The sequence below is a fragment of the Sander vitreus genome, chromosome 4, assembly GCF_031162955.1.
Source record: "Sander vitreus isolate 19-12246 chromosome 4, sanVit1, whole genome shotgun sequence".
In the NCBI taxonomy this organism is placed as follows: Eukaryota; Metazoa; Chordata; class Actinopteri; order Perciformes; family Percidae; genus Sander; species Sander vitreus.
This window is the reverse complement of record NC_135858.1, coordinates 10299419-10311846: the sequence shown is the minus strand read 5'-3', so window position 1 is coordinate 10311846 and position 12428 is coordinate 10299419. Positions and strand designations below refer to the sequence as shown.

Below are 12428 nucleotides of genomic sequence, written 5' to 3'. Positions count from 1 at the left end.
CACACCAGGCAGAGCAGCAGCGCGACCACCGCTCTGTAAGATGACATAGTATTAGGAGCGACCCTTAGTGAGTAGTATTAAAGACCAAAAATGCCGCGTAAGGAGGTTGGTTGAGCAGGTGTATGGGTCAAACAACACAAGACTTTCACCCAGGAGACCGGGGTTTGTGTCCCGTGAGTCACTGAAACGTGCATTTTATAATCCCACCCATGATCTTTTCCTAAACCTAACTGACCCGTTCTTGTGCCGCATGTCTGAAGGGCCCAACCTAGAGCGTCAAAAGTAACGTCAAGAGTCCCGACGCTAAAGGAGACTTTTAGCATGAATAACAAACGCCAAAGGACGCCAAGAGTCCCGATGCTAAAGGAGACTTTTAGCGTGAATAACAAACGCCAAAGGCACATGACCAAGCGTATTTTACGCGATTGGAGAGTGAGAAAGTGAGAGATCATGTTGAAAGTGACCAATCATACCAGGCCCATGGCCTCCCTTGGTTTTTGGCCCCCAAAGTGTCAAAAGCAGATATCCACTTGGAGAGCAGAGTTACCTGTAAGACCGTGTATTTCCCTCCAGCGCACACAAAGCAGACACTCTCGCGTGTGGTGGCTGCTCTGTGCGCTTACTGAATAGTTTTATACATGAGGTGCCATTCTTTGCTCCTCCCTATGTTTGCTTTCACGCTCACAGCTGCCTGTACATCTCTGGGTTGTTGAATTGGTGCACAAAGACTAATATCTGCGCGTGTGAAATAATAGAATTTGCTCGTCAGGATGTTGTATCGCACTTATGTCATAAACAACCTAATAATAACAATCTGAGCCTGTCAATGGCAGAAAACAAGCACTTTAGTGGACATAAATTGACGGTGCGCATTTGCCCTATAGTGTGACATTGCACCCTGGTTCGTGACTGCCGGGTTACAGCGTTCTCGATTAAACTTGGACCAATGCCAAAGAGTTTTGTTCACATGAGTCACTTACACACAAAAAAAATCGAGTCCAGGTAGAAAAATACAGAAATTCCCCTTTTAAGCGGACTTTAGCATTGCAAATAGAAGTGCACCTTGAGCCTTAATATTGGGAGCATAAACCTTAATGATGTAATTACAAGTTTAATGTCAAACTATTTCTTTCTTAAACTGATAATGTATATAGAATGGTTAGAAAAGGAAATAAAACTCTTGCACAATTATTTATTTTTATTTTGAGACACTATGCAGCTAAGAGATTACATGCTTGCCAAATTGTGTTATTATGGCAGCCCTCTGGGTTGTTGAATTGGTGCGCAAAGACGAGTATCTGCCTGTCTCGGGAGATATGACATAAACCGGACGCCATAGTTGTTGTGTGTCTGACTACATTATGGAAAGATGGTGAAGTGTCGTTCTGAGGTCTCGCGAGGTGTCTTGCTGGAAGACAGCGATGTGGACCGCGAGTCTGGAGAGAGAAGTGTTTGTTGCTTTGGAGTACAGAAAGCGTAGCCGATGAAATGTTGAGCTACAATTTGTGCAGCTTTCAAAGACGTTACCTTTGGATTAACTAAAGTCTCGGTGTTGCTATGGCATCAGTACACACAAAAGCATGGCAGGATAACGGCAACTTCTCCATCACATGTTAACCGATACTACAACATGGCAACATCTTGTACAATTCAAAGTTGAAGATCAGTATTCAAATATTCCCTCTTAATTTTGTCTACGGTAACACATCCAGAGCTAAGAACCAGCACATCTTACTGAATGCTACATTTAAATGACTTCGCCTGAATTACACAAGAGCCCAGCACACTGATAATGATGATAGATGATGACTACATTTTTCTCAGCCAGTGTAGAGCTGTGGAGCGGTCCATGCTGAGGAGACGAGCTGTAATTTGGGTAATTTTGTTTCACGATTCACCTTTTTCTTTAATGACAATAATTATCGTAGGAAAACATCTGTAGGATGGGTTGTTTCCCCTTCCTTTCTTCTCCTTCTTTGTCTGATAAATGTCTTGATAAATCACTGATGTGTTTCCTATTCTTCCTCCTTCTCATCTTCCTTTCTTCACTCACCCTCTCTCTGTGCCCCTAACTCAATTTGTCTCAGTACAATCAATCAATCAATTCAATTCTTTCACGAGACATGGGTGCCGATTGAATTTGTATTGCGATTTTCATTTATTGCGATTCTAGAAGTATTGTGATTCGACAGTATTGAGGATGGCAATTTTCTTTTCCTTCTTTAACAAAAAAGTTGAATAATACACTTCTAGAGACAATATATCATGAGACATTTTTAAATTGTTTTCTAAGAAGAATGCACATCACATGTCAGTCAGTCAGTCTGACATTTATTTCATGTGTAAAGAATACAACATGGATTTTCTGCTTTGTTTCGCTGGAAATGGATATGATGTAGTCGCCGTCGGTCATACCGTATAAACAGAAAATATTTAGGCGAATCATTGGTAAAAAGGAAAAGAATCGATATTAAAAATCGGCACAAAAAATCACAATACATGCAATTTTTGATTTCTTTCCCCCACCCCTAATAAATACATACTTGTTATACCACTGCATTGCATATGATTGATTTTGCATATGATGAAATATGCTCTATAAATAAAGCTGCCTTGCCTTTTAGCACAGCATAGTGTTCCTCCATCACATTTGGAGTTGGGGGTATTTAGGCAGTGAGGTATTTTAAGCCTGAACCTCTTACTCACCCCAGTGGTTTCTCCAGTCGACTGGCTGGTGATCCCACAATCTCCCCAAGAGTACAGAACGTCTGACCCAAAAAGTCCTGGAGGGAAAGAAGGAGTATAGTCAGACCCAGACTAAAAACAATACTACCACTGGAACTGAGAAATTAAAGAATTTGTTTCTGCCAAAGAAGCTTGCTTGCTTCAATTTACAGGTCAGAGTTTACAATTTAGCCTCTGCATCCACATGTTTAACCAAAAGAAATGGTTAATGGTTAATGAATTTTATGTACAACATCTTTGGTTAAAAAAAAACATTGGACAAGTCAATAATTGTAGTGGTGTCAGGTGAACCAATTTTCTTTAATGCTGGTAGACAACAAACTGCAACGCTTGATGCTCACCCTCGGCTGTGAAACAAAAATAATGCTCTCTTTTTGCTAAACGTCACCATTACTGTGCTCTGCTCAACAATGCGACATATCCAGTTTTGGTGTGAAATGTAAAGTTTGTTGAACTGAAATCAAAGTTGTCAATGTATGCATGGTAAGCATGGTTTGATGCAGTGGTTCCCAACTGGTATAGCCTAGGTGCATTAGATTTAAACCAAGGAGATTCTTGCTGTGAGGAGACAACACCTGTGTATATTCTGTGTATTTTATTTCACAAAATTAAAACTAACATAGCTTAATTATTAATAGCTTAATTACAATTATAACATCATCATGTTGTGTTCTTTAACCCTGTGATTGCTGTTCACTGTCCATGGTTCTGAAGTGTGTGTCACTAATGGTTAGCTGGCTGTGTGCGTGCGGTTTTCTGTGGTAGGATGGGTTGGCTGTCATGCGTTTTGCACCCCAACTCGTTGTCACCATATTCTGCTGCAGACCGCTGAGTGCAGACACAGCTTGTGTGATGATGCGATCATTTGTAAGGAGGATTTGCGTTTTTTGCTTAAGAAATCAGTTGTTTTTTGTTTTGGTGATAACTTTCGCTCTCTCCGTGCTGCTTGCTTGTTGCTTTGCTAAGGCTGGACTATCATCTTTTTTCGTTTCAGAGCTGGAATTGTCATAAATAATTTTTGCAGTACTATAGGAGAGGACACAATAAGCTAGGCTGGTAGTTTGCTTTTTTTTTTCCGATGAGGGAAAGTGGGTCAGAGGGCCAAGGTTTAAGAGCCATGGTTCGCTACTGAAAAGACAAAGATGCATGTTGGATGTGGGAAATGGTACTTTAAAATTAAAACGCAGAGTGGACGTTGCGGCCCACCTGTTGGGGTGGGGAACCACTAACTTAATGCATTGTGGAGGATAATGGACAAAGGGAGATGATGGAGGGATTCACAGCACCATGAACAATGACAACAAACGTCACATTATTTCAATTTAAATGATTAAAGTTGTCTTCAGTCTTCAACTGGACACAGTCTCTCTATATCACCCAGCTTTGGCCTGGTACATTAGACTCCCAAAGACAGATTCAAAATCATACTGTTTGGTTTCAACACACTCTTTTTTTAAACTAAATCTCAGCAAGGATTTGGGAAAATCCTTGGCCTTAACAGACAACTTCATACTGTAGTGTGTTTTATTTCAGTGAGTCTCTGGTCTGTTATGCCGACTGATTCCACTGAAGGTTAGAAGGAAGAGCGTGGGAAATCTCACCATCTTTATCATGTTACAACAACATGCTACAAAAGCTAATGACTGAGTATTTATTTTCATTATTCATAATTCATTTATTTTTGGAGCCCTTTGAGACTGCAACAATGGTTAAGAGCTGCACAGATGGGTTGGCTTGGCTCGCAGTTTTTGTTTTGATCAATGACATCATTCTTCATCCTGAGAAAAAGATCGTTAATGTGAGACAGTAGCCATGCAGTGTCAGAAGTGAGAGAGATGTTAGGACCTACGTTGAGTTCTGCAGGCTTCCAGAAAGGTTGGGCAGCAGCAGCAACAACATTAATGAAAACAACGACAACAGCAATAACAACATCATCACAACACTATACCAAATACCTAGCTCTCCTAGCATTGCTCAAGATGGCGAAGTACAAGTGGAAAGACAACATGCTGTGCCAGAACTAAAACCCAAAGCACACAGGTAGAATTGAAGCTAGTGATGAAAACAAGCAAACCCAGTCATCCAAATACGTCAAATAATCATCCAAACTGATTATTTTAAAGTTTTGTCAATGCTTTCTGTCACCATAGTTTCCAACCTTATGGATTAAAAACCAACTTATCTTTTGCTAGTTAAACAAAAATGATCATGTAATGTAATATATTGCTTAAAATGGAAACTAACAAAGCATTGCATAATCCAAGCTTTTCTACATGACAGTATAGCACGTTATTACACAATGCCTGCAGAATACTACTAAAACAAATACAAAATTAGATAAGACTATAGATCTATAGAAATATAATTAGCATATTCATAGCACAATTACAGCATGGATAACCCCTGTTTAAGTCTAAAAACAAAGACATTGAATAAAGAGAAACAAACATTTGTATTTGGATACTTCTACTGAGAGATCAGGCAATAATAAAAATAATAATAAAAAAAAAGGGTTTGCTCTATTCCATCAAGACGATACCATGCAGCAGTCAACAGAAAAACATCATCATTGCCACCAATAGACCACTGATAAAAAGACTTTGGCCAGTCTCAAATCACTTTGAACACCATATTCCATTAAGCAATATTTACTTTTTTCATTTTCACAGCCATTCAAGCCAATAATTCAGATTTTACTCAAGACTGGCCTCCATTTATCTGTGGTTCAAGGTCACAATACGTGCACTCACATGTTTGGACAGGTCTGGGCTTTTAGAGTCGACATCATACCTGAAAGGGAAAAAAAATAAAAGCAGCAAAGCCATTTTACTTCAAAAACTGTAGAGGAGACTCTTATCTAAATGGGGACATTTTGATTAATATGCTCATAAAGGCAAGCTTTTAAACAAACGCTGGTGATCTGTCATCACTGGGAGCAGAAAAGAAATACTCTCACCACGCTTATCGCATTTTGTTTGTAGGTTTAAAGACATAGTGTGTCTCAAAGGTCTAGGGAAGGGAAAGGGTATGATGGCAATTGAGGAAGGGTATGAATTTAAATGAAAAGTAACCAAGGAAAAAAGGATAACAGGACAAAAGAAAATAATATGTTAATACATTTTAATTTGCTAAATTGAAAACCACAGTATGTACAAAAGTGGGTGCACTCATGAGAGATCCAAAACAGTTCCAACACAATTCACATCACACACTAAAAATGAGCCAAGATAAAAATGAGGACAGGATCTTAGTATCTTTTCAGATGTTACTATATGTGGGCAGAATAACTGGGTAAAGGTTCAACCAGACCTTTTTTTTCTCTTCCATAATAATGAGTGGTGGACCTGGTCTGATTTGCATGTGAATATAAAGCTTTGAAAGTGAAGGAAGTGGACCATATGTGATGTACCAAGATTAAACACTCAATGAAACGATAGATCCTTTTTGCCTGGAGATTATTCAGGCTGCACACGCTACATGTTTATGAGTTTCTCTTACTATTCATTTAAAGTGCTATACTACAGAGTTGCCAAATTGCATCTAGTTTTTTATTTTGTGGTGGCTTATCTGTAGAGGATATAAAGGCACGTTGTGCTAACGGTCACCGTATTCAGGTGCTCTGAGGGAATGGTTGTTTATGTGATTTCAAATTAAGATTATTTGTATCCATGAAAAAGCTTAACCCCAGCAAGTGCTGAGGCAGCATTCTTTGTGTGTCCAGCCTGTAAAGAGCTTGTAGTTAACCCTTCATGCTGGCCAACAACACACTACATACAAGAATGATGACCACTCTTGTGTCAGAAACAGATTTATTTGTACTGAGAAATCATAAATGAAAATCACATGTCACAAAACGAATCATGAGGTCAATTGACTGTTTCGCTAAACCGCTGAGTTCGCACACAGCACATTCGCAGGTTACAGCAATAACTTTGGCAGATTTTTCATTCAAAATTCTTTACATTTCTTAAAATATTGGTCTTTGATTTCACACAGAAGTGAAAAGCAAGCTCCTCATTTCTGGATATTGTTGGTTAAAATGATGACTGCCAGTATCCTATTTTATCAGGTGTAAGTAGCTAGCGTAAGCTTCTGCTAATGCTAAAACACCATGAGTTGGCTGAAAACTCCATCTTCAGCTGACTTTTTAATGTTTCCTGCTCACATGTTTTAAAATGAGAACCTTCATTAAGGGCTCTCTTGAATATGCAATTGATGCGTGATATCGTATTGAAAGACTGAGGCTAAACTACGTGTCCCAGGCAAAGAGTCATATTGTTATGTAGAGAAATTCAAAGCATGACAGGCCTGCTGTGCCTAGTTACTAGGGATTCTAATTTAGATTTTTTTTCTGACCAACCCTTGTTAACCAATCATTAACCATTGGTGGGGGGTGGCTTCAGGGGCACCAGCCCTGAATATTTTAGGTTTTTAAAATATCTTCAACTGTCTATCTTTATGATACTACTACTACTGATACTACTACTACTACTACTATGCTATTCCATCTAAATGCATCTAATATAATTGAGTAAATGTTCTTGTGTTGGCCTAATATTCAATTCAAAGTGTTGAGGACCACATTTACTTGGCATTGTTGGGGATTTGAAGTTAGAGCAGTCCAAATTAGTATGGCATTTTCATTAAAATGAAGCAGATTTGTCAGCTTACGTCAAATTCCTATCTTATCTATCTATCTTACTTGTGTAACTTAAAAATAGAAACATCAGACAAGTTTTGCCTCTTTTTAGGAGACAGGAGTGAAAATTAGTCATCCTCATAAATTGTTTTATTCTGGTTTCAGAATGATGAAGCCATGGATACCAAATAGGATGTAAGCTCTACAGGATGATTGTTTTCCATAGCAACTATCATGTTTTTCCCAAATTATGTACAGAGTTCAAGCATTCTTTTATCAATTGGCTTGAAAAATAGTGCACATAGTTGCTGTAAATGAGAAAGGAGCATGCCCCCGGACCCCCCTAGATTTGGGCTGAGCCCCGAATACTCATAACGTCTGGCCCTGCCCCTGACCGTTAACCAGCAAGCAGGCAACTGAGTTCCAGTTCGCTTTTAGCATCCTTGGACAGCTGTGAACTTGTACCAATCGCGCAGCCACGATGTTGTGTGCATTGTCATGGACATGTGCAGCCACTTTGGCAGTAAAAATGGACCCGCTTGCATGCATCGTATGTCCGAGCCTGTTTCCACCGCGTCGATTACAGTAGTTTAGCTGTGAGGTTGTCAGCTGTATGTCTGACTAACATACACACTCACAAACTATCAGTTAAGAAATAGATTGTATAGCCCATTTTTCTTTAATCAGCTATTTCAAATTACTTTTTAAAAAATGTTGATGATATTGTTTTTAACTGTTTAACTGATGGTAAAAATTATTGTTATCAGTTAATGGTTAAACGGTAATTATTAACATACCTACTAGTTACGGTTGCTAATCTGATTGGACAATCGCTGTTTTGGGGGCAGTGTTTACCAAAGAGTAAATCTTTTAAGATTGTAATTAAAGGGCTCTAAATCAGCACAGAGCGGAGGGAGAAAAAATGCATCACAGTGAAGGAGGACAGAGAGCAGCAGAGAAGATACAATGTTGATACGACTTCAGAGGAAATCACTCACAAGTCAAAGCGAAGGTTCTGCTTCTCCTCAAAAAAGTAGTCCAAGATGTACTTTCGAACAAAGTCTGGGTTTAGGGTGTTGTCTATCACCTCCGTTCTGCCAAACTGTGGAAGGAGAAAGACAAATGGAGGTGAGGAGAGAAAATGATGAAAGGAGAAGCAAGACAACAAAACACTTTTAATAAACAAATACTGTTAGTGCTGTTGTCACCTTGCACTTTTTTTCCGCTCTTTTCTTCTCTTTCTCAGACTCTCGCTTATACGCATACATTTACAGAGGCCTGATTAAAGGTGCACTATGAATTCCTGCATGGTCACTTCTCTTGACGTTCCAAGTAAATTCAAAACAAAACAGAGCAAGCTCGCCCCTCCCCTCATGTTTCTGTAACTGTCATGACTAACTGACTAACTGTCACTAACCCACACCCCCTCCCATCTTGTCGGTGATTGGCTGGAGCGTTTTGTTGTATTTTGGTGCCTATCCTGTTCCTCTAGTGTTTGTTTGACATTGACGACCCTGTGTTGTCTCCCGAGACCGGGCTTTTTCACAGTGTATTCAGGTGGCAGCCAGCTAGCGGATCAAGGAGAGATGTCTACAATTTGAGACAAAAATGAAATCGCGCTGAAACCATGCAAGAACTCATAGTGCAACTTTAATGGAGGTGCTTTCACACGCTGCTGCTGTGCAGAGGAAGCCAGGGGTGTGTTTTCTGGTTCCTTGATCATCACTCCTCTCCCACATTAATTATAGCAGGATAACTCACGCATTAACCCCACAGAGCGGAAGAGATCAAGGAAGAGGTGAGGAAATGTGTAGAGGAAGACAGAGAGGGTAAGTAAATGGCTAAAGATGTATAAAGAAAAGGGGGCAGGAGTGGGAGTTTAGTACAAAAAAGGAGGGGGGAGTAGTGGGAAAAGAGTGGGAAGAGAGAGGGGGAGAAAGCTAGTGATTAGGGCCTCCTAATTAGTTGGATTCTCACTCGCAAAGTGCAGAATGCAGGGAAATATGCCAGAGAAAAGGCTGGCAAAGACCCTGCAATGCCACATGCATATACTATACAAAAAGCTGATGAAGAGATTCAAATACAAGATACAATACATACATAAATCATTTAAAGTCTCGTGGAATTTCACTGTTTAATCAAATACTCCAAGTGTGAAGATTTCAGATGGTAGTAGTTGTTAAACGCAAGAAGGAAGTCAACACTTGTGACCTACTGTATAGCACGTCACAATTTATGGTATTATTGATGGACATTTACTTAAGGCATCAATATGCTTTCGCAATTCTTATTCATGGACACTACTCACAACTTTGAATGGCTTATTGTAAGATGTTTTCGGCCAGATTCAGTTGTTAGAAGGCCCTTGTGCAAAAAGTTGTTATTTGGCTGCTATTACACCTCCTGCCCCTGTGATTTTGTGCATGTACTCTGTCCTCTTGGAGTTCTTATCAAGTGTAGTGCACACAGAGACCAACAAATAGCCCCAAATATATAAGATATTCAGCGTGTCAATCATTTGGGAATATGAACCATCTGAGCACGACATAAACCAAAATTATAAAGTCTTGATTTTGACACAGGGCCACCACTGAGTTTATATTTTACTTTGGTGACTTTTCTAAACAAATTAGCAATTATTGACATTACGTACAACCAATTGACACACAAAGAAATTGAGGCTTTTTGGGGCAGTTGCCCTTTTATGCCAAGTTTGTAATTCATCTTTCATTGCTCACAAAAACATAATTTCCAGGTTAAATATAACTAAGCACTGCATGTGTTGAGTGAACTTCTTTAACATTCAGTTTCATTTTTATTTCACAAGGAAAAGAACAAACTCTTGATTCCAGTGACTCTTACTGATCACTGTTACATTTTCTTCATTTATGATCTTCATCAGAATATTCTCAATAAATGAATCTTTATCTTTATCCTTCATTCATTTTGTTACAACTGCTGGAGCAGTGATTCAGGCACCAGATGGAATCAGAGTATTGCTGTTTTATGTGTCTTGCCTGCAGTGTACAATAACAATGTAAAATCCGACATCATACAACTGTGTTCGAGCCAAACCTGCCCTGTTTTATTGGAACACTGCCAAACTCTACAATTTCAATCAATGACAAGGAAGCCACTTGCAAGTAGGAATCGATCTTGTTTTTCCATAATGTGGACAGCAGGTACTGTAGGTGGATGTGTGAGTTAACTTTGTCTTTTCAATCAATACAGTAAAAACACCAAATGCAATACAATGTGGGTAATTAGGACAATACAACTGCTAAAAAACCAGACACCTCTATATTGTTACAAAATGTTGAACACCTCTTTGATCTCGTTTTTTTTAAGGTTATATTTTTCACTCACTGACTGAACATCTAAATTTAACCAGCGAGGGAGAAAAGTAGAGAAAAGGACACTGATATTGTGAGCCACCCCTATTTTCCAAGAGAGGCCCAGGTGTTGATGAGGCTGTGAGCCCATGTTAGTAAAGAGACGGGTGATAGTGAAGATGAGCTCCGTAATGTGATTTCCCTGCTGAGTGGAAGAGACAATACCGTGCTACAGAGTTCATTAGATACTGCTGGGCTGCTGGAGCTGGCTAATGAGAATATCTGGCTTGAAGTCCCTGACCCACACCCTCGACACGTACCATACACACACACAGATGCAGAGGAGCTGACACATGTAGAGTCTACATATAGACCTGCAATGTCTGATATTGAAATGTGAACCTTTCCCTAAAGCACAGACACGGGAAAAATCACACACACACACACTCATTCAGAGTGACGGGTTTAAAATAAAAGCGACAACAGGGTAGTCTAATCCTTCATTATTTTTGTGGGGCTTTTGTTCCAAACCTAACAAAGATTTAATTATCTTCTTCCCTGGAACACACATGAATCACCCCTGGGGATTTGTGCCATATGAATGTCCTGTAGTTCTTTAGCCAATATGGATTTTTATTCTCCTCGTACCATGTTCGGCAGACGGTAGCATGGTGCTGATATAATGAGCTTGGTGGAGTCTTGTGTTCTCACAGAGAGTTAAATGACGATGGTGTGAATTAGTGTCGACCAACTGTGTGTAGTATAGACTGAGCTTTGTTTCTGTTTTGGCTTTCAGTGAAAAACACTGGGGTGTGTTTAAGATTCCCCAAGACAGAGTGAGAGAAGCACACAGGATTTTGAAAAGCCCCCCAGGAATGATAGAGAGTTAAGGGTACTTCAGTTGTTGAGGGAGGAGAAAGAGCCAAACAACCAGCTGAAAATCACATCTTCCTCCCCATGAAACATGGCATTAAAAAATACATCACATCTAACACAAAGTTTGTTAGCGCCTTAAAGCTATAGTGCGTAGTTTCTACCGCCCGCATGAGGAATTCTAAGTAATGACAACAAAACTGTTGGCGTGTCCACATGATACAAGCCTTCCGTGACTGCACTATGCAGGCTGCAGTACACAAAAATACTTTGTCCAGGTGGCGATTTCAGACCCCTTTTACGGGGGCAAGTCCCCCTAAATTTCATCTCAGCCCCCCTAAAAATTATAATAAACAATTTTTTTTAAACAGGTTTAATATCCTGTGTCGCAGTTGCCAATGCTATGCACCTGTAACCCAGTCAAGGAAAGTTTTATTTTTTATTTAGTTATTGTTTACACCTCATTGTCATTTCATTTGATTCTGGTAGTCCATAAAGGGACTTTCGTAGTTTTTTCCATATGTTCAATATTTAGTTTGTCCATATGCAATGATTACAAAAAAACAAACAAAAAACAGCTGTAAAACCATAAATATCAGAACTTAAACTCTTAGGCCCAATAGCCGCTAAGAATGTTTTCTATGTTTTTATTCTTTTTATTGGATGTTATGTTGTTTTATTCTTGGTTCTTGATGTAAAGCACTTTGGATACCTGCTGGTTGCTGTAAAGTGCTATAATAGTAAATGTTGATTGATTGATTGATAATATTGTGTGTAAAAACAGCTTTTTGTGCTCAAAAATAGTACAAGTTCCGTTACGTAATAGACGTGATGAGTGT

The 12428-nt window shown here is 39.3% G+C and overlaps 1 protein-coding gene across 3 annotated transcripts in view; it reads right to left on the bottom strand.

Moving 5' to 3' along the window:
* Positions 1 to 12428, bottom strand: part of cpne5b (copine Vb) — a 158695-nt gene that overhangs the window by 101623 nt on the left and 44644 nt on the right. For 2 of the 3 annotated variants that reach the window (XM_078247408.1, XM_078247406.1), the window contains 3 exons: positions 8383 to 8486; positions 5496 to 5535; positions 2707 to 2783 (listed from right to left, as the gene is read on the bottom strand). In XM_078247408.1, coding sequence (XP_078103534.1) covers positions 2707 to 2783; positions 5496 to 5535; positions 8383 to 8486 — 221 coding nt within the window. Of the gene's footprint in view, positions 1 to 2706; positions 2784 to 4594; positions 4610 to 5495; positions 5536 to 8382; positions 8487 to 12428 lie in introns of all 3 variants that reach the window. The other variant, XM_078247407.1, reaches the window with a different exon arrangement.